General features: G+C 37.3%; 1 protein-coding gene across 1 annotated transcript in view; it reads left to right on the forward strand.

Moving 5' to 3' along the window:
* LOC136864027 (uncharacterized) overlaps window positions 1-22,051 on the forward strand; it is a 160,296-nt gene extending 138,245 nt beyond the window's left edge. The window contains exon 4 of the mRNA XM_067140542.2: window positions 21,887-22,051. Within this exon, the coding sequence (XP_066996643.1) occupies window positions 21,887-22,051 (165 nt within the window). The remainder of the gene's footprint in view (window positions 1-21,886) is intronic.
* Window positions 22,052-22,388: the final 337 nt, after the last annotated feature.

Below are 22,388 nucleotides of genomic sequence, written 5' to 3' on the forward strand. Positions count from 1 at the left end.
ACATGCTAAGAAAATTGAAGACCACTACTGGGAAAAAGATGGACTGTCTGAAAATGTCCTTTTTTTTTGAGCCAGTGAAAATCAACATGAATGACAGCAGCACCGATTCATCGGAACACAGTGATTTTTCAGACGAAGAAAATTGATAGAATTAAATATTGTAAATATATGTAAATAATAACGAAAATAAGTCATGTAAAAATTGTACAGTGTGATATTTCTAAATTAGGAAGTCAACCATTTTTAAACCTGCCATCGAAGGTCCAAAGTCCTTATGAGAAAAGGTGATGGGAAGTGGAATTTATAAGACAAAATAAAATTAAAGTTTGAAAGAAGTAAACGAAAAGCTGTGTTCGTTGTGCGCGTGATTACTACTGAATGCAGCAACACTGCACCTGATTTCACCACTTGGCCTGCTGTTAATTGCACGGTCCGGCGTACACAAAGCCTCCCTTCAATATTACTCTTCATAAATTCATTACCATACTGTACGGTTACAGTTGTTGTAGTTTCTGATCACCATGACTGAGTGCTTCAAAACAAGTCCAAGTTTGCTGCTGTATGTTTATCCTGGGCTGAGAAAGAGTTGCTTAAGAAAAATGATAAGAACTTTTTCCAGGGTGGTTGGAAAAAATTGTAACTTGAGTATTACACTACAAATACATGTGGTTATAAACATTTCATTACCATCAGACAAGTAGTTTTCCTTGTATATATTCCTAAGTGAGCGCTTCCTAGAGAAGAAGCCAAAACCTGGGCAATATTTATTACAACCACAAATAAAAAATATTTAATGAATGTTGAAAACAATGTGTCTTATATACACTAATGTAGATAAACAAGGAAAATACTGGTATAACTCGCATTGCAATAGGCCTCTTGGTTCGTTTGTAATTAAAGCGAGTGTTCATAATAAAAAAATAATAAAAAATCTGACAGTAATAATTTTTACAGTATTAGTCAATGTAACATACTCCTTCTTTCCCTAAATTAAGATAAATCGGCAATAATAGTGTACCCTACAGGGCACATCGACACTGCAGGATCATACCTACCTGCTCACCTGTTCTTACATACGGGCACCAGCTCAGCTGCAGTTGGCAGAAGTGGTCGACAACTGGGTTCTTATGACGAGTGGATCATGGGGAACTCATATAATAATATTAAACTACGAAATGAGGAACACTTTCGCTGTGATCAGAATTTTTGAGCATAAGTTTGTATTCACAACTCAAATTATTTACAATGATTGCACCTCGAGTGCCCAAATAAATGCCCCAAAGGCTCACATCTACAGTTTAAAAGAAAACAAAGAAAATACAATCTGGATGATGACGTTATGCTGAGGTTTACATAAAATCAGCTTCATGGTCCGTATCGCACTTCAATAGATTCACAATTAAGTATTTATTTATTTTCCACCTAGTCGATACAATGATTGCTTAAGGCAATTTTTAATGGTCAAAAGTGGTACATGTTTCGTATATTATCAACATCTTCAGCCACATAACACTGTTTAGATGAAAAATATATAAAATTGACAAAGTAATGCTTTAGAGGAAGTGTCCTTAAAATTAGCATAAGATTGACAAGATTAAAACAAACAAATAACTCAAGAGAAAATACATAAATTATTTCTACAATAGAAAGCAGTCATCAAGGAAACACTTGTACAATATTCCATAGAGAAATTGTCCTAATAAATATTCTTTTCTTAATAATTCATGAAAAAAGATCAATTTATAAATTAAAAATTATACAATTTATAAGTAATTATCAAAATGAAGAAATCCTGATATCACAGTGCGGCAGTGCTTCTCTGCCAAAAGAGAATGACCTACTTCCAGAGCGATTTAAAAATGGCCGAGCTCACACCAACACAGAGCAGGCGAACATTGCAGTGCGGCACTGTGATATCAGGATTTCTTCATTTCGATAATTACTTATAAATTGTATAATTTTTAATTTATAAATTGATCTTTTTTCATGAATTATTAAGAAAAGAATATTTATTAGGACAATTTCTCTATGGAATATTGTACAAGTGTTTCCTTGACGACTGCTTTCTATTGTAGAAATAATTTATGTATTTTCTCTTGAGTTATTTGTTTGTTTTAATCTTGTCAATCTTATGTTAATTTTAAGGACACTTCCTCTAAAGCATTACTTTGTCAATTTTATATATTTTTCATCTAAACAGTGTTATGTGGCTGAAGATGTTGATAATATACGAAACATGTACCACTTTTGACCATTAAAAATTGCCTTAAGCAATCATTGTATCGACTAGGTGGAAAATAAATAAATACTTAATTGTGAATGCTGAGGTTTGTCGATCTGTGAACCAGGAAAGAATGGACGTGTCCCCCACATGGAAACAGCATCACTATGCCTACGGCATAAAAATGACATGATGGTAGAATTCAGGATATCTGCAGAAATTAGCGCTATTATGAAAGTTTCCTCCCATATCGGGGTATTTATATACACAAAAATAGCAGCGCAATAAGTATAAAAGTAACCTCAGATAACCTACTCTACCGCCCTATATTACATATTTACCTGGACGTGAACCCACGTCCACCAAGCAGAACTTTGTGTCAACAGGGCAATCATAACAGTTGCATAGTGCCAAGATTACATTAGTAAAATACGCAACCCTAAGAATGCGAATCAAACAAGAAAGGAAAAGGAGGAAAAATGGTTAAAATAAATGACGCACTGTGTTGCAAAATGCTTCTCTGCCAAAAGAGAATGACCTACTTCCAGAGCGATTTAAAAATGGCCGAGCTCACACCAACACAGAGCAGGCGAACATTGACCCGCAGTCTGGTCTGGAGCCTCCCCCTACATCAAAAAAATCTTGTAAACAAACTACCATTAGACCTCTTACCCTACATTCTTTCACAAAGGGACAAGCTTCTACTCATAGCAGCAAACGGCCACAAAATAAGTGAGGAAAGACACATCTCACATTACGCACCTGACTTCAATTAACCACCCTCACGGGTCGCAGTTGAATCACATAAAGTGTTCTACCATACTATCACATCAAACCATCACCGTCAATATGCGGCACGTCAACAGTAACCTTGGGGGTCAGAGGTTCAAACCCAACGTTTGGCAGAGTAGCACAGAGTCGAATAGCGTTAAAACCTGTGCCTCCGCTATAGTTTACTCCCGTCTAAGGCACGTAAATAGAGCCACGTATCTAAATAAATACCATCAGCATGCATGTCTTACATTACGCAGGTATGTCTGCCCTTCCCCCTGGGATATAATGGGAATTACACATAGTGATCCTAATCCTACAAGGAAAATGTATTTAACGACCGACCCAAAGGAAAATATCCGGTCTATCGTACTCAAACAATACGTATCAACTAGGCACACTACCTCTTGCCGCGTTAACAAAATTACATCATTGTCTGCTTTACATTAAAAAAAAATCTATCTACCCTTACCCTTTAGATATATCAAAAACAATCGTAATATGCAGCCTGATGGGCCACAATCAAATCCTATATTAATATTTACAAGTTTAATTCTACAATCTCTGCGTGACTGCCTAATTCTATTACATGTCTAGAAAATCATGGTCCACTTATCTCGTTACGGTGACCTTCTCTTCTCCCCCTCCGGGTAGGCTATAGTGATTTAGCCCATCATGGTGGAGGTCTCGTCCAGGGTCAATTCTTGGAGTCCGGTCTCCCCGTCCCGCTGGTTCATGGTGCTGTCGTCTTCTTAAGGGATGCCTCATTCAAGGTAGCGTCTTCGAAGCCACGTTCAGAGGTTCTTACATCTCACTTCCCTCGGAATATGTCTCGACCTCTTACTACAATGAAATGTTCACTTTAAACACAACACATCATTCTGGACTTTCGTTTATGTTGAGTTAGCATACAGCTCTAACACTTCGCAATATCACAACTCCTTGTCCTCAATTCTTGTATAACTGAATACTCTCTAACTTGTGCACTATGCCATAAAATATTTTCAGCCCTAGAAACTATCTACTCAGTTATTGTGTTTTCATGCCCGCATAATTCGGATTCACAAGTCTATCAGAGGATGGATACAGACCTCCTTAGCCTATTGTCCACACTTCCTCAGCACCTCGGGAGCTTCGCCCCTACCACTATTTATCGGAGTCTATAAGTACGGCGTTCCTTTGTTGTCGATACAATTAGCCACATGCGACCTCACTGATAGGTATCTGAACATTGTCACATCTATGAATCTACCACCTGTAACTCTGTAGATCACCGATTCACTGGATCAAAGTTGCCGCACTGCAATAACTACTGACTGTCATTGTTCTGAACAAAAGGTTTCTGGCGCAATCTAGGCAGACGCGCGACGCGTACTGGCAGCAATATGATCATCGACTGGATGCCCCTTTCCATAACTCTCAGCTCTTATAGGAGGCAACATACCAAAGGACGCCCGGGGATCCACCAAGAAACAACTTGAGTCTGGAATGCGGCCACTACAGATCTTTCCACGGTGGTTCTGCTTGCTGCGCGTTTATTGATCTCATTATATATTAATAAACCTTGAGGTATCTATGGCTTCGTAAAATTCTGGCAATTATTTCCATCTTTTTATTTTCCTGAGAAACCTTCAATTATACAAATTAGGGCTTGATTCCCGTAGTGTGGTGACCCTGTCTGCTCTCGCTTAAAATTCTGTTAGGTTGGCGCTGGGACTTCCCATAACAAAATCTTATCTATCTTTCTCTCTTCCACATATACTCTTTCTCACTCGTACACAACCACACTCTGCCTGGGGAATTACCTTCTCGATTGCCGCGCTCTGTATAGCATCACGCCCTCACAAGCGGCGTCCTACTGCGCAATATTTTTACTGCGTTAAATATCCATTCTCGCAATTAAATAGAATGGTACAATAGTCAGTATCAGAACGTCAGCTAGACTACTCCATCTCTCCGCAGCTTCATTTCATGACATTATTTTGGAAAATATCAATGAAAGTAACCTTTAGGATTAATCATTTTAACAGTATTAACCTATGTAACATTCTCCATACCTCTAAATTACTATAAATTGGCAATCAAAGTCAAGATCTTTTCTGTATGGAACAAATATTTTAGATTCCCTATAGGAATCAACATCTATATCATCTGATGGCCGAGCAGGCATCAATTTTTGGTAGTGAGACAGTCTCTCATAGTGCATTGGCACTGCCGGTGGCTTCAAGTAGCCTATGCCGTGGCCTTCAAGGTATGCCCTAGCCATGCATCTTGGTAGGTGTGCTAGGTACCAACTGACGAGCCCAACCTAGCACACGGGGGGCGAAACGCTGGCAACCAGGAATGAGTTAGCTGGAAAATATATAATGTCCAGACCATTTATATTGGTATTATAAAACTTAGATCACCACCACCACGTGTCGAGCTATGAGACTACTCTGATTACAGTGCGTGGACTCGATTGTCAAGGCCGGTAAGGAGGTAGCTAGAACGACGCATCAAATCAGCCGTGAGAAAGCTTACCTTTCAGTAGACAGCCTGCCAGGCGTCTGTGTATGTATGCGCGGCCACCTGGCAGACGGTAAGGTATGCCAATGAGTTAAATATAATTTGTATAATAGTTATCATCATCAGCAGCAGCAGCAGCATTGTCCCACTCCAGTCACCCGGGTGTGGTTAACAAGCCTCCTCCACTCCTTTCTGTCCTTCCACTTTTCCTGCTCCATTACTTCCACCACATCCAACCCAGCTTCTCTAATGTCCTTCCAAATCTGATCTGTCCACCTTCTTCTCGGTCTTCCAACTGGTCTCTTTCCTTTAGCTTCTCTTTCCAATTCCCTTCTTGCTACCCGTTCCTTTCCCATTCTTTTTACATGTCCAAACCATCACAGTCTTGCTTTCTGTATGTTCTGTACCAACGGTTCTATATTTAGCTCTTCTCTGATTTTAAAACTTTGAAATCTATCTCTTCTTGTCTTTTTTAACCGATGTTCTTAAAAATTTCATTTCTACTGCTTGGGTCTTACTATCTTGTCTCTTATTAGTTACCAGCGTTTCCAGTCCGTATGTTACAATCGGTATGAAATACTGTTTATATAATGTTAATTTCGTTCTCTTGGGTACTTTGTCATTCCATAAAAGCTCTCTGACTTGATGATAAAATGTTGTACCTTTACTTAGTCTGTTATTAATTTCAGGGTTGATTTCATTACTTCCATTAATAATGCTACCCAGATATGTAAACTGTTCTACATTCTCTAACCATTCTCTATGTTGACTTGGCTTCTCTTTTTCTTTTTTCCACAGTGCATGACTACAGTTTTCTTTTTACTAATTACCATTCCAAACTCCTTCAGATTTTCATTCCAAATAACCAGTCTCCTTTGTACTTCCTTTCCTCCCTTTCCCCAAATCACCACATCATCTGCAAATACAAAAGCATTCACTTCATCACTACTGATACTCTGTTTTACATGTTTTATGATTTCATCCATCAATATGATAAACAATAATGGCGACAGTGCACTCCCTTGCTCGAGACCTTTTTTTGTATAAGATGTTTCAGAGTCACCCGCTCCCCACTTGTACACTGCTTTTACTCTCATGATACAACATTTTTATCTTGTTAATTAATTATTTTGGTACATTTCTTTTCAGTGGGCATTCTCATACAAGTTTTCTCTTAACGGTATCATAAGCTTTTTCCAAATCGAAAAATACGAATATGATTTCCTTGTTTCTTTCCAGATGTTTTTCCGTTTTCATTCACACTGTAAATATCATATCTATTGTTGATCTATTCGGTCTAAAGCCATATTATTCTTCCTCTAACTGTGTTTCTGTTATATCCCTCAGTCTTTTGTCTATAACTTTCTCCATTGTTTTTAGCCCATGTGATAATCGGGTTGTACCTCTATAATTTTCACATTTCTTCCTCTTTCTTTTTTTGAACAGTGGTACAATGCTTCCTTTTTGCCAATCTTCAGGTATCCTTTCATCCTTCCATATGGCATTGAGGGCTCTGTATAGCCATTTTAGTCCAATGCTTCCTGCTGCCTTAATCGTATCAGCATTGAATTTGTCTTTTCCACTTTCTTTACCTTTGGTATTGCTTTCACTGCCCTTTCAAGTTTCAACTATATTATCGGGTTCTCTTCTTTTTATCCATCTATTATTTCCATTTTCTTATATCCTTCTTCCAACGAGCAGTCATCCTCATTATAAAGTTTTCGAAATACTTCGACATCACCTTCTGAAGATCCTTTTCGTCATGTACTATGGATCCATCTTCTCTCTCTAATGCCTGATTTTTTCTTGATTTATTCTTTTCGATTTTATTACTCTGTATAATCGTTTCTGATTTCCTCGACTATCTTGCTCAATTTTGTTGGTAAACTCTCCCCAACATTTCAACTTTTCTTTGTTGATACTCCTCTTTACTTTTAATTTCAATCTTTTGTATTCCACATGTAACCTTTCTATCTTATTCTCATCCCTCTGATACATTTTTTGCTTTTCCTTATCCATTTCATTCTTCACCTTGTTCCTTTCTATTTTTTTTTATTTTTTTTAAATTTTGTCTGTCCACCACCGTGTCTCCTTTCCCTTAAACCTTTGCTTTTGTTTTCCCGCATACCTCAATTGCTGTTTCCACAAATGTCTGTCTTAAATTGTCCCACTCTTCTTCTCCACTTCGTATTTCTGTGTTAGGCAACGTCATCTTTATACAATCTTGGAAAGCCATTCTTTTATCCGCCTCCTCCAATTCCCAAATCCTGATCGTTGGTTTCTTCTTCAGTACAATTTTAGGGATTTTTACTTGTTTTAATTCCACAATTACTTTAATCTATGAGCACCTTCCATACTTTCACTGGAGGTTATCTTCATATTCATGACGTATCTTCCCCATTCTTGGTCTGTTATTATAAAATCGATGAGTGTTCTATACTGTCCATCCCAACTATATCGGCTGATCTTATGGCTATTCCTCTTCATAAACTACGTATTCCTTATTATCAGGTTATTTCTGATACAAAAGTCCAACAGTTTCTATCCATCTTCATTTCTATGGCCATACCCATATGGGCCCAGAACGTTCTCATATCCTATTCTATCAGTTCCCATATGAGCATTCAGATCTCCCATTATCATGATCCCATCTCCAACAATATGTGTTTCCTGATCATTGAGGAACTCTTCTTTTTCTTCCATGCTACATCCTGTCTGTGGAGTATACACCTGTATTATCTTCAGTAGTTCCTTTTTTACATGTATGTGCATTATTATAATTCTTTCATTTACATACTCAACTTCAGCTGTTGGTTCAACATTCTGATTCACTACAAATCCTACTCCATTTCTTTTCTCTTTACTGTTACCCATCCAATACAAGGTGTACCCCTTTCTTAGTTTCTTCATTCCTTTCCCTTTCCATTTTACTTCACTTAATTCCAGGATGTTAAGTTTTCATCTCTCCATTAGGTGAATCAATTCATTTTCCTTCTCAGTCATTGTTAAAATATTTACTGTTCTAAATCGGGTTTTGTTCTCTGATCTAACACTTGCACGAATATCAGCATTACCATCATACTGTGCAACTGTAGTCAGAGACTTGTCAATTCCATTTCCATTTTTAAACTTCCATCCGAGGCTTGTATTATAGTTGAAAGCAAATACAAATTTACTCATCTGCTGACCAGCTAAGCCTATTGCATATTAAGATTTTCTTGTGGGGTTTACTCTCTTAGCCTTTCAAGATCCCTCTTCTCCACAAGGCAGTTGTTTCCTCTTCTAATTTTCTAATTTCCCTTTTCTAATTTTCTCTTCACCATTCCGAAAGTCTTCTTCTTTCCCTAAGATGCTGTTAAGTTCTTCACCCGCAACCCTGGGCATGGGTTCCATGTTATACCCTGTGAGACTGGGTCCCTGCTTGAACTTAGCTCTCCTTCACACCAGCCTACTGGTGTGGAGGATACCCACCCCCCGCAATGTGGATGCGCCAAACAAGAATTACTCAAGTGAAGAATAGGGAAGATGACCGTATCTCCCTTGAGCCAGGTTAATGATTGTGTATGATGCCACAACCATAATAGCATAATAGCAATAATAAAAATAATTATTTTGGTTCATACTGAAAATACCTATTTTGTTTGCAATATGTTGATTTTATATGCCTCTAATATACAGTATGTTAATTTCAAACCTACCCACCTTGAGTAAATATAATGGATCTTATTTTGGGGTTTTGGAGTTCTTATTGAGGAAAAACATGTCAGTTTAGTTTTCAAGGGGTAAGTTAAAAATCATTACTGATTGAATTTTATGTATCACCCCTAAATGGACATATTTCCTTTTTTTTAATCAACTTTTACATTTCCTGTTTCTAGTCTTCTGGGTTGGAAATCAAGGACCTCCACTATTTTTTCTCTCTCCACCACTCACTCCCCTTCACCATATCCATCCACTTCTTTCTCGACCTTCGTGCCTTCCCAATTAATCCTCTAAAGAATTTCACCTAGGCTGCTTGGATTCTGCTTTCATCATGTTTTGTTGTTGTCCATGTGCCCACCATGTATATCAAAATTGGTGTGTAATAAATACATTGAGTACAGAATTTTCTTGCATTTCTCTGGGACATCCCAGTTCCACACTATACCTCTTGCACATTGGTAAAACCCATTGGCTTGTTGAATCTCTTTCCAATTTTTTCATTTATTTTCCTATCTCTGCAAGTATATTCCACAAATATTTGAAGCTTTTCACAATTTCTGATTGTCGTCCATTTACAATATTCCCTCTTCCTTCTGTATTACCTCCCATCATCACTACTGTCTTGCTCTTCTTCACACTTCACTTCATATTCCTCTATCTCCCGCTTCCACACAGTAATTTGTTCTTGTACTTCCATTTCATCTCCTCCCCATATTACTAGGTCATCTGCAAAGAGTGAGGCCTTTGTCTCTTCGCTTCCCATTTTTTGTTGTACACTCTTTTTGATTTCATCCATGACTGTGATGAAGCATAGAGAGGATAATACATTTTCTTGTCAAAGTTGTGTTTCTACATTGAACCAGTCTGTCTGCCATATCTTAGTCTTTACACTACTTACTTTACATACATGGCTTTGATCATTTGTACTTTCTTTATTCATCTTCAGTCTTCACTCTAATGTTCTCTCAAAGATCTTTGCTACATGTAAAATGAGGATGATTCCCCTATAGTTGCTACATTCTTTCTTATCACCCTTCTTGAGTACTGGGATTATCAGACCCTTTCTCCATTCTTCTGACATTTCTTTTTTTTCTTTTTTTTTTTCTTTCTTTTTTTTCTTTTTTTTCGACATCATTTGAAATAATCTATATATCCATTGTAACCCTACTGGTCCTGCTGCCTTTATCACCTCTGTAGCCACATCTTCCACACATGCTTTGCCTCTTTTAAACTTTTTATTCACAGTAGCTCTTTCTATTTCCAACATTGCTATATCTTCATTTTTGTTTTCTTCCACCTTTTCTTCTTTATGTTCACCCTCTTCCTCCAGTTCTATGAATTTGATATTAAGTTATTTAGCAAAATACTCCTCCCATTACTGGAGAATATCCTTTATGTCAAAATTTGTTCTGTATCTGTTCTTACAAATTTTGTATCTTCTCTCCTGTTTAATTTGCTGTTCACCAATCCATACAACATTTTCCTACTTCCTTTAACATCCTCTTGCAAGGTTTCTGTGAAGTTTACCTGGCACTTCTGTTCTTCTTCCTGTACAGTCTTCTGACATGCTTTCTTTGCTTCATGATACTTCTGCATACTCTCTGTATTTCTGCCTCATATCCAGCTCCTCCATGCTTATTCTTTTTCACTGCATCCATTACTTTGTTATTCCACCAGGGTGTCTCCTTTTCCTCCTTTTTCCCTGATACTCTACCAAATGTATCTTCTGCACATTTCACCATTCCTTGTTTGAACATGGTCGTTAAGACCAAAAGCCGAAATTTTTAAAATAAAGGAACAAAAACAAAAAAAAGCACATCGACGCGCGTTCACAAACTGTTTGGTTCTGCCACTGCCTTGTAGATTCTCACTAATCGTGACTTGTGAGAGTTAACACCGTGTTAGCTAACAATTCCCAGGAAATGTTTGGATGAACGCAAGAATCTTAACATGCTGCTAAATTTTTAATGTTATGTTAACAAACAGCATGTTATTGTTCTTTTAACTGAGATTGAATAAACGGGGCCAAAGTATAGTGCCTTATTCCCTGACTTTACATACTGATTTTCATTAAATTCTGTTCTGCCATTTATTTTGTGATGCATGTACGTACAGACAGGTACAGACTGACAGACAGAGATGACAGAAAATTAAAAATAGCATTTCCTTCTTACAATGGACACGACCGATACAGAAATACCATTTTTTAAAATTCTGAGTAATGTACAGACAATACTCTTATTATATATATATTCATTCATTCATTCATGAAAGGCCCCAATGAAAGGTCACATTGGACATAAGCATAATATGCAAGTGATAAAATTGTAAAACTTTCAAGATGTGCGAGAAATCAGTAAGATACAATGGAATTTAAAATAAAAACTATTGCAATAATACTCATAATAATCTAAATAAAACACTAGAACAAAATTGAAAGAAACTGAATTACGTATAGCCTAACATGACCAAAAAAATGATTACGTGTTTTTATTTAGTAACTAACAGAAAATTTTATAGATTAAGTTGGACTGAAACAAGAATGTCCTTAGTTTTAAGTTTACATTTATTGCTAGTTGAAAGATACTTCATTTCAGGAGATATTTCAGTATATATTTTAGGCAATAACTTTTCAGACTCTTTATTCTATAAGTTATTGTTCCTGATTGACAGGTATTGCAATTATCCTAAATACAATGGGCCTGCACTGCTTACCTTGTCGTCAGCACATTGCCCACTCCAGAATATCAACTCCGTTACGATATCATAGGGCATTGAGTTGAGGCTGCCTGACCTATGATTTTCTGTTTTCTTTTCTGACCTTTTTTTATCCGTAGAACTTTCTATATCCAACCATCTAAGGAAACAGCATATCCCACTCTGAAAAAACAAAATACTAGCCAATATAAAACAGTCTTTGGAAGGAGAAATAGATTTAGTATTAATCTGTGACAGAGTTAACGACTGTGTTTGGAATCTAATTAAAACTCGCACAGTACAAGTATCTGAACAGGAAGTACACTCATGTTCATATAAAACAGAACATCTTGAAAGACTAGAGATAGGAAGTTCAAGTTCATATTCACACGACATGCTCATTAGTATGTTCTGCAAAAACGATTAGCATTTCAGTCACCTAGGTTCAGCATGTGTCCTGTTGCCTGGTAGGCACTGGGTCCTCCATGAGCACTGATAACTTGTTCCATGTGTGATGGCATTGGTGCGTATAAGGCGTGAATGGTATCCTAGGATATAGCCATCCATGCTGAATTCACCTGGTTCCACAGTTCATCTTTGGTGGCTGGCATTAGGTCACAGCACCACACCCATGATTTCACCATGTCCCACACATTTTCGATTGGCGACAAGTCCGGTGATCGGGCAGTCAGGGCAACAGTCTGACATCCTGTGACAAGAAGAAGACATGTGTTCATGCAGCAACATGTGGTTGCGCATTTAAATATGGCCTCTGGGGTGTCGTGCAGAAAGGGTATGGCTACGGGTCGCAGGATGTCATTCACGTCGGTCAAACTGATCACAGTGCCCCTGGACACACACCAACTGTGATTTGTGGTTGTACCCAATAGCACCCCACACCATAAGGCCTTGAGTTGGCATTGTATGTTTTGTACTAATGCAGTCAATGTGATGCCTCTCCCCCCTCGCTGCGGTGAACCAAAATGCGGCCATCATTTTCAAACAAACAGAACTTTGATTCGTTTGAAAACACTTATCTTCTGCCATTCCTGACCTCAGTGTCCATTCACCATTGCAGTCTAGCATGTTTATGCACATTAGTCAAAGGTAAGCGGAGAAATGGACGACGCATCAGTAACCCAGACCATAATAAACGGTGACGGACTGTCACTCCTGATAGTGTACGATGTGTTACACTGTTTCAGTGTTGCGCCAGAGCCGAGGAGGATGCAGATCTGTCCTGCAATGCCATTCGGATGAGGTGTCGATCTTCTCGAGGGGTGGTCTGGGTGGTGCGACCATACCCATCTTGTAGTGTTCTACGGCCTGCTGTGAACCATTGTGTACACACCCGTTGCACTGCTGACACACTTCGTCCCACACAAGCAGCAATTTCCTGGATGGATGCATCACATTCTCTTATGCCAATAATGCACCCTCTTTCAAACTGACTCATTTTGACGGTACAGTTCTTGCATACATCTGCGAGGCATCCTGCACTTCTGCTAAATTCACACTGGTCCATTACCTTCCATTTATAGCAACAACAAGAGCTTCAGGTACATTTTACCAGTTGGTGGTGGTGCGCCGAGATATCGATATGGGCCTTGAACCTGAGGGCCGATATGGTTCAAATGCTAATCATTTTTCAGAACGTACAAATGCACCTGTTCTGTGAATGTGAACTTCCTATCTCTAGTCTTTCAAGGTGTTCTGGATTTTATGAACATGAGTGTATTTTTGTTAAAATGTGCATTTCTAGAAGGCACAAACAGCAAAATGTGTTCGCAAGCAATCATCAGTGGAACACCTTAGAAACTGACCATGACGATGTAAAGTTTGTGGCAATTGATTCTGCCCCAGATATGTTAAAAGTTTTTTTATTTTTTGTATTTAACTCGTTGGTCATATCTCCACTTACATTAAATGTAAAAAGTAAAAAAAAAATAAGATTTTACATAAACAAACATTGAACATACAGCCTGTGAAAAAATAATCTATATATAGACATTTGGTGATATAAACAAGAATCTTTAAAAAATTTGATAATTTGGCAGCGTAGTGAAGGAGAGTTCAATGCCTTTTGGAGCTGATTTGGAATACTGTGGTCCTTTTGCCATTGATTGTACAGTTGACATTCAGTAATTATATGCTTGATTGTCAGTGGTGAGTTACATACATTGCAGATGGGATGTTGCTCTTTTCTTAGAAAATAACTGTGGAGTAGCTTTGAGTGTGCTATCTTCAATCGTTAAACCTGATCTTGCCTGCTGTTCTTAACTTGGCACCATATTACGGAACTGGATGTTATTTCACGGAGTTTGCTTTTTGGTGTGGCCAGCCAGTCCATCTTCCATTGTTGGCATAAAAAATGTTAACACGTGTGATCATGTTGCTATGCACTATAGGTATTGTTGGGTCACTCAGTGGATATCTCGTAGCTTCTTTCGCAGCCTGATCAGCAGACTCATTACCTTGGATTCCACTGTGTGAAGGCATCCACATTATGGTAACATGTTTTTCTACGTTCTTGATTTTTTGAAACAAGAACTGAATTTCCTTTGTGAGAACGTGGGTCAATGAAGAGTTTCTAATTGAAGTTAATGCACTTTTGGAGTCAGAACAAATTATAAATGAATTGGAATAGTTTATTTGTAGAATCTAACATAACTTGTTTAAGTGCAAAGAGTTCATTAGAAAAGTTAGTGTAGAAGTCAGGCAGTTTAAAGAGCATGCTGTGATCAGGTTATATTATGGCACAACCATTTCTTTTGTTGCACTTTGATCCATTGGTATAAATTAGACTGTGCTTTGGGTGTCTGCTGCAAATCTCATTGAATAATTGTTGACAAACAAATTTATTAGTCTGATCTTTAAGGCATTTAGATACCCTGAGATGGAAAGGCAATGGTTGTGCATGTGAGACAGTGAATTTATCTTTATTTCTGTTAGAAAAGACATAAGGTTTCATGTGTGAATCATTCATGGCTGCTATCATGAAAGCATATGATAGGTTCAGTTGTTTTTTCTGACTGCAGGTGGTGAATCATTTGTTTCGAAATCTCGGACGCGTTCCTCAACAAACAGCTCCTCATTGCAGTCTGTTTAGATATTGGAAAAGCTTATGACACATGTTGCACTTCATTTTTAATTTTCTTCAGGATCGACGAATCAAAGTCAGAGCAAATGGCATTTTATCAAAGGAAGTTGCCATCAATAATAGGGTCCCTCAAGGATCAGTCATCAGTGTCACATTATTCCTGGTAGCAATAAATAGCATTGTTTCCAATGTCAGTTCTTTGGATTTTTTCCAGTTCTTGAATCAAGTAATCCTGGTGAGGGTGAGAGTTTTTAAACAGCTTCCACTCAATGCAGTAAATTACCTGCTTGCAATATTCAACCATATGTGGAACACAAAGGTATTTCCTGACCAATGGCGTTTTGCTATTGTAATTCCAGCAATGTTTACATTGTCAGTTCTTTGGATTTTTTCCAGTTCTTGAATCAAGTAATTCTTCATTTTTAATTTTCTTCAGAATCAATGAATCCAAGTCAGAGCAAATGAAATTTTATCAAAGGAAGTTGCCATCGATAATGGAGTCCTACAAAGATCGGTCATCAGTGTCACACATGAACCCTTATATCTTTTCTAACAGACATAAAGATGAATCACTGTCTCGCATGCACAACCATTCAAGTGATCGATTGATTTGAAAATCCTAGCAGCCAAGAACTGGAGAGCGGACTATCATAGTTGTAGGTTTGCTTTTAGAGAACAATATACATTTGGTTTTGGTTTTTGAAAACGTGAAACCTGTGTCCTTAGCCCACTTTAGGATGGTTTTTTTAAATTTTATCCCACATGATTTTTTTGTGGAGTTTTGACAGTTAATGAGGAAAGAAATGTCAGCCAAGAGTTTGTTTTACTTTGTTTAATTTCTTTGCAAGCTATTGCTCTATATTCTGATAATTTATTTTCAGGAGTGGGCTTTCTGTTGTAAATATAAAAGGCAGGATTCTTATTTTTTATAGCCTCTTTGCAAGATATATTCCACCAGGTTGCCATTTTTTCGAAGAGTCTATCGTTTCTTTGGGGATAGCGGAATCTGCAGATTGGATTATTACTTCTGTGAAATCATGGACTATGTTATTAATATGCTTATTGGAGAATTCACTTGGTAATATTGTACCATTCAAAACATTTGCCAATTAGCTTTTTCCATATTCCATTTTGTTTGGTAAGTTTGAGAATTAGGTGAAGAATTGCCATGACTAATTACAATAGGAAAATGGTCACTTCCATACAGAGTAGAATAAACAAACCAGTTGAATAGATGAGATATGTCAGGTGTGCAAATGGTTAGGTCTATACTGCTGTATGTCCCATGAGCTAGGTCGTAGTAAGTAGGCCCCATCGAGTTTAATAACGTCACGTCGAATTCATCCAGTAACATTTCTATTGCTCTTTCCCTTGTATTCGTATATGAGCCCCACAAGTTGTTGTTACTGTTCAAATCACCCATCAATATGAAGGGTTTAGGTAACTGGGATATTAGATTTCTCAAACTATCACTGTGAAAATCATACCTGTTTGGAATATAGACATTACAAATACAGACGGTTGATGGTAAATTTACTACAACTGCTACATCTTCCAAATCGGTGGTTAAAGGTACTTCTTGTTGATAGAGGTTAGATTTCATGTAAATTGCTACTCTGCCACTTGCCTGACATGCATTAATTATATTTTTATGATGTACATTGAACTGTTTTAAATTGGAAATGAAGTTATCTTGAAAGTTTGTTTCTTGTAGACAAATTACTTCACGTTGGCATTTACTAATTAGGAGTTGTGAATACTCAAGCTGCAGTCGAAAACCGTTAATGTTCCACTGAAGTATTGTAGACACCATTAAGATGAAGAAAAGCTGTGTTATTGCTGTTGCCATTAGAAGGGAGGCATCACTGGTGTAATCTGTCATTGAAGTGTCATTTGTCACATCTCTATCTTTTCCAATGACCTTTAGCAGCATTTTAACTATTCAAGTGTTTCTGTTTTTGAAGGCTTTGTCATTATAGTAAGGATTCAGCTTCTGAAGTGCATTTGCTAGACCCTCCAGGTCTTGGATATAGTTGTATGCAATAGTTATATCTGTAACCCCAACAATGTTTTTGAAGAAGCTTTGAAGTTGTAAGTAACTGAGGGGGAAGAAGTTCAGTTCAATATCCATAATTTGCTTAATTGACTTGAACATATCACTTACCGCTATGTTTTTCATTTCTGTCTTTGATTTCTTAACAGGACGAATGGACCTATAGTTCACCTGTTCCTGGGTAGCAGATTCAGTAGCCAGGTTAGGTTCGCCAGTATCTAGGATATTTATATTGGTTGTTTCGCTTCTGGCTAGTGATATTTGCCTTTTAGATCTGTGGGGTTGCATTTCTGCGAGATTCTGAGAAATGTTTAAAGGTGGAGATGGAGTGAGCTCATTGGAAATTTCAACTGGAGAGGATGGAACTTGAGTTTGGCTTAATAATGGTTGACAGGCTATTTCCAAAGTGAGTAGCTGAGAAACACCTGGGGCTGATGACCTTAGATGTTAGGCCCCTTTAAACAATAAGCAACATCATCATAATCATAATCATCATCATCATCATCAAAAGAAACAGCTGCAGCTTGTGGGGGAACAGAGTTAATTTTGTTTTGAGGCCTAGTTTCTGGTTTTCTTGTTTCACTGCTGTTTGGAGGGTATCAGAGATATCAGTCTTACTAACTGGAAGATTGTCGTGGTCAAGTGAAGATTTATTACTAGTTACTGGATCAGTTTTAGGACATTGTCTAGTTAAATGTCCCTCGGTTTTGCATAGAAAACAGGTGGGGTGAGTCCGAAGACAAGTATATCCAATAATAATTTGTTCCATCCTATTCAACTTGTAAAGTCTCAGGTAACTTATCACAAGTCCTCAGCTTGAATGTACATTTATCTTCAAAAACTGAGTATGTGTGAGAATCCAGGAATTGATAATCCAGCTCTAATTGGAGAAATCTTTGACATTAGCATAATGCCTGATTTTTGTAGCTCCTCTTAAGTTACATAATTTAGGATTACAGGACAAACATTTGATATTGCGATCCTCTTGTTTCTTGTTTCCTCTTCAATTACATAATTTGGGATTACAGGACAAACATTTGATATTGTGACCCTCTTGTTTCTTGTAAGAAGGGGCCTTATTTCTAAAGAAATGTTATTTATAAATATCCTTGAGTGCATAGTAGTTAGTTCTTCAACATGTCTCACTAGAGAGAAAAATACATATTCTTCCATTTGATATACGTGATACAAATCTAATGTTATTAAGGTTTATTGGTTTTCCTATTGCTATTACATAATCTCTGATACTAATTCGATCATGGGATTCAATAATAATTGCTTGTTCTTTCATAGAGTAAGTCTGTATTTTTGCAGAATAGGTTGACTTTGAGGAAGAAACAGTTTCAGTATTCGTTGGGTTACTTGATGATTCTTGTCTGATATGATCGGAATTGGAGTTTTTTTACATTATTCTGTGTGTTCATTGTGTTACTTGGAACTTGAATATCTATATCAGTGGTGGTAGTGTTCTCATTATTCTGTGGGTTTGTTGTATTTTGCTGACCTCTGTCACTAGAGGTGGCCATGTTGGGTTAAACAGCAATGTTTTAAGTTAACCTTTGAGGTTAACTGTAAAATTTTGCCAAGCACACACTGAATACGGAGAAACAAATACCAGGATCTGTAGTTACAGTTTACTGAAGAGTACTATATCTTCTGAAATTGGTGTTTCATGCACATAAAACAATGTTAAGTTGTGAAGAATGAGATCAAGAGCTGCTGAAGAAATGTTAGGAACAAAGGAAAGATCAACTAAGAATCAATGGATAACTCAGGAGATACTAGACCTGACTGATAAACGATGAAAGTACAAGAATGAAAAAAATTAAGAGGGCAGAAAAGAATATGGGTGATTAAGGAATAAAGTGGATGGAAAGTGCAGGACTGCTAAGGAAGAATGGCTGAAGGAGAAATGCAAGGATGTTGAAGGTTGTATAGTCCTAGGAAAGGTAGATGCTCCATACAGGAAAATCAAGGAAATCTTTGTAGAAAGGAAAACTAGGTGTATGAATATTAAAAGATTAGATGGAAAACCACTTCTAGGGGAAGAAGACAAGGCAGAAAGTTGACAGGAATATATCCAACAGTTGTATCAAGGTAAAGACAGAGATGATATGGAACCAGAAGAGGTTGTTGATCCTGATAAAATGAAAGACCGAATTTTGAGGTCAGAATTTGACAGAGCTTTGAGAGACCTAAATAGGAACTAGGCATCTGGAATTAATGACATTCCCTCTGAATTATTGATTGCCTTAAGAGAAATCAACATATCGAGGGTCTTCCATTTAGTAATATATATGAGACGGGAGAAGTGCCATCCGATTTTTGGCAGAATGTCATTACACCTATTCCCAAAAAGGCCAGTGTTGACAAGTGTGAAAACTACCACACCATTATTTTAGTATCTCATGCCTACAGAATTTTAACACATATTATTTATGGAAGAATGGAAAGACAAGTTGAAACTGAGTTGGGAGAAGATCAATTTGTTTCAGAAGAAATGTAGGAACATGTGAAGCAATCCTGACTTTACATCTGATCTTAGAGGATCAAATTAAGAAGGACAAGTCCACATACATTGCATTCGTAGATCTTCAAAAGGCATTTGATAATGTTGATCGGACCAAGCTATTTGAAATTTTGAAGGTGATCGGGATCAGATACCGAGAACAAAGAATTATCTGCAATCTGTATAAAAGTTAGTCCACAGTGATAAGAATTAAGGGCTTTGAAAAAAAAGCAGCAATCCAGAAAGGAGAGAGAGAAGGTTGCAGTTTGTCCCCTTTCCATTTCATTGTTTATATAGAACAGGCAGTAAAGGATATCAAAGAGGAATTCGGGAAGGGAATCACAATCCAAGGAGAGAAAATCATAACCCTGAAAAATGCTGATGATGTTATTTTATCTGAAACTGCAGAGGATCTGGAGAAATTGCTGAATGGTATGGACAGTCTTGGGGAAGGAGTACAAGATGAAAATAAATAAGTCCAAAACAAAATTAATGTTGTGCAGTTGAAGAAAGTATGGTAATGCAGGAAATATTAAATTAGGAAATGAAGTCTTAAAGGAAGTAGATGAATATTGTTACTTGGGTAGTGAAATAACTGACGATGGTATAAGTAAGGAGGACATAAAATGCAGACTAGCACAAGCAAAGAAGGCCTTTCTTAAGAAAAGAAATTTGTTCACTTTGAACATTGATATAGGAATTAGATGCTTTTGAAGACTTTCCTCTGGAGTGTGGCAATGTATGGAAGTGACATATGGATGATAACTAGCTCAGAAAGAGAATATAAGCTTTTGAAGTGTGGTGTTACAGAAGAATGCTGAAGGTGGGATGGATAGATCAAATGACGAATGAAGAGATACTGAATCGAATTGGTGAGAGGAGATCAGTTTGGCTAAATTTGATGAGAAGAGGAGATAGAATGATAGGACACATCTTAAGACACCCAGGACTTGTACAGTTGGTTTTGGGGGGATGTGTAGCTGGTAAGAGTGGTAGTGGAAGACCAAGGTATGAATATGACAAGCAAATTAGAGCAGATGTAGGTGCAGCAGTTACGTAGAAATGAAAAGGTTAGCATAGGATAGGGTGGCATGCAAGCTACATCAAACCAGTCCATAAACTGATGACTCAAACAACAAGAAGGTACCATACTTGAACATCCACTTTTCAAATGACGTGAAGCTGGTTCATTGACATTGCCTTTAGTGTCAGTCGTTTGATACTGTAAAGTAGCACGATTATAAACTTGGCACTTGACTCATGAAACACCACTTCATGACCAGAAAATTGGTGTTTGGTGGATGGTGGCAGGAACATGAATAATAGGCCTAATTTTCTTTGAATTGACTGTGAAATACCATGGTTTACCCAGACATCTTTGAAAATGTTTACGACCAACTAACACCAGAAAAAATAATGTACTGCTATTTCCAACTAGATATGACAACATTCCACACATTACTAGCATGGGTTCATGAACTGTTTTCAGAGAAGCGATTTGTGAGCAAGAGGTTATGGATATCATGTGCCCCCGACTTTTTCTCACACAGGTTTTATCTGTCTGGAAATTTAAAGTAGGATGCATACGCCTACACTTCAGATACGCTGAATAGGATCAAGAGAAACAATACAAACACTATCTGCAGCATCACTCTTGAAGAGCTGCAAGCAGTATCAGCCAACTTGCTCCAGAATGCCCAAAGGAGTATAGACATGATTGGGGACCACTTTTAGCATCTGTTATAACTTGTGCATAAGTAAATAAAATAATCCACTTGCTCGTTCATCTTGTCATACTATTACTGGGTGCAGGCTACTCTTTTGTGGCCCACCCTACATCATTTGTCAATAACCAGCTAATGAAAGAGTGGTCCAATGTAACATATATGAACAGGAATTGTTTCTGGACTGGATACTTGTCTCAAAGATCTATAGCAGTCATTTTCTGTGCTAAATTTTTTTACCACAAACAAAAGTTTGTTCTGAAAGGTAGCATTGGACTGCTAGTTCTTGTGATTACAAGCACAGTGCACTAACTATAAAGTCAGGAAAGATGAGGTGTCTGTGTACTGATGTGGTAAAGTATTCTATCATGTACTGTTATCCATTGACATACTTTCTGTATCATCAAGTAGGCAGGTGAAACACAAACAAGAATTTGCTTAATTTTGAATAATACTGTAGTATTTAAGATGTTATTGAAAATGTTCTTTCTGGTGGCTTGAAACAATGAATGGAACATAAATTGATTTTGTACTCATTTTATTTGTTGTCAACTGTAAACATATAAACAAGAATAATTTTTTACACTGAATATGCTTTCAGGTGGTGCGAGATTTGGGTCTAATGGTGCCTGACCTGCTCCATGTAGTTCTACCCCTTCTTGAGGTGAGAAGTAGAATGAGAGTTGTAGATAAGGAGTTGGCTAAGGAATTGATTTTGATACTGATTTTTATTGCAGTTGGTTTCCTTATCTGTTCCCAACTTTAGTAGTAACATGTTCAGCCATCTATTCTCGTATGTGCAGTAATAATTGTGAATATAAACCTGGAAAAGTTTATACAATGCAGCATAGCAGTGGCTGCTATATCAGCATAAATTTTGCATGAACCACTCAACTTTTTTTTTAAAGTTCCATAGTTGACAATATTATATGTTGGGTGAGACTATTGATGTATTATGAATGCCAAAGAGTATATAATAATGGAGTGTTAACAGTGGAGATTTTTCCTCCAATATTGATTATTTTTAAATGCCATATTAATTTGAAATTATAATCTTAACATTTGAAGTTTTTAAGTGGAATGATAGATTATCAATATGTATG

This window comes from Anabrus simplex, chromosome 1 (assembly GCF_040414725.1).
Source record: "Anabrus simplex isolate iqAnaSimp1 chromosome 1, ASM4041472v1, whole genome shotgun sequence".
Lineage (NCBI taxonomy): Eukaryota > Metazoa > Arthropoda > Insecta > Orthoptera > Tettigoniidae > Anabrus > Anabrus simplex.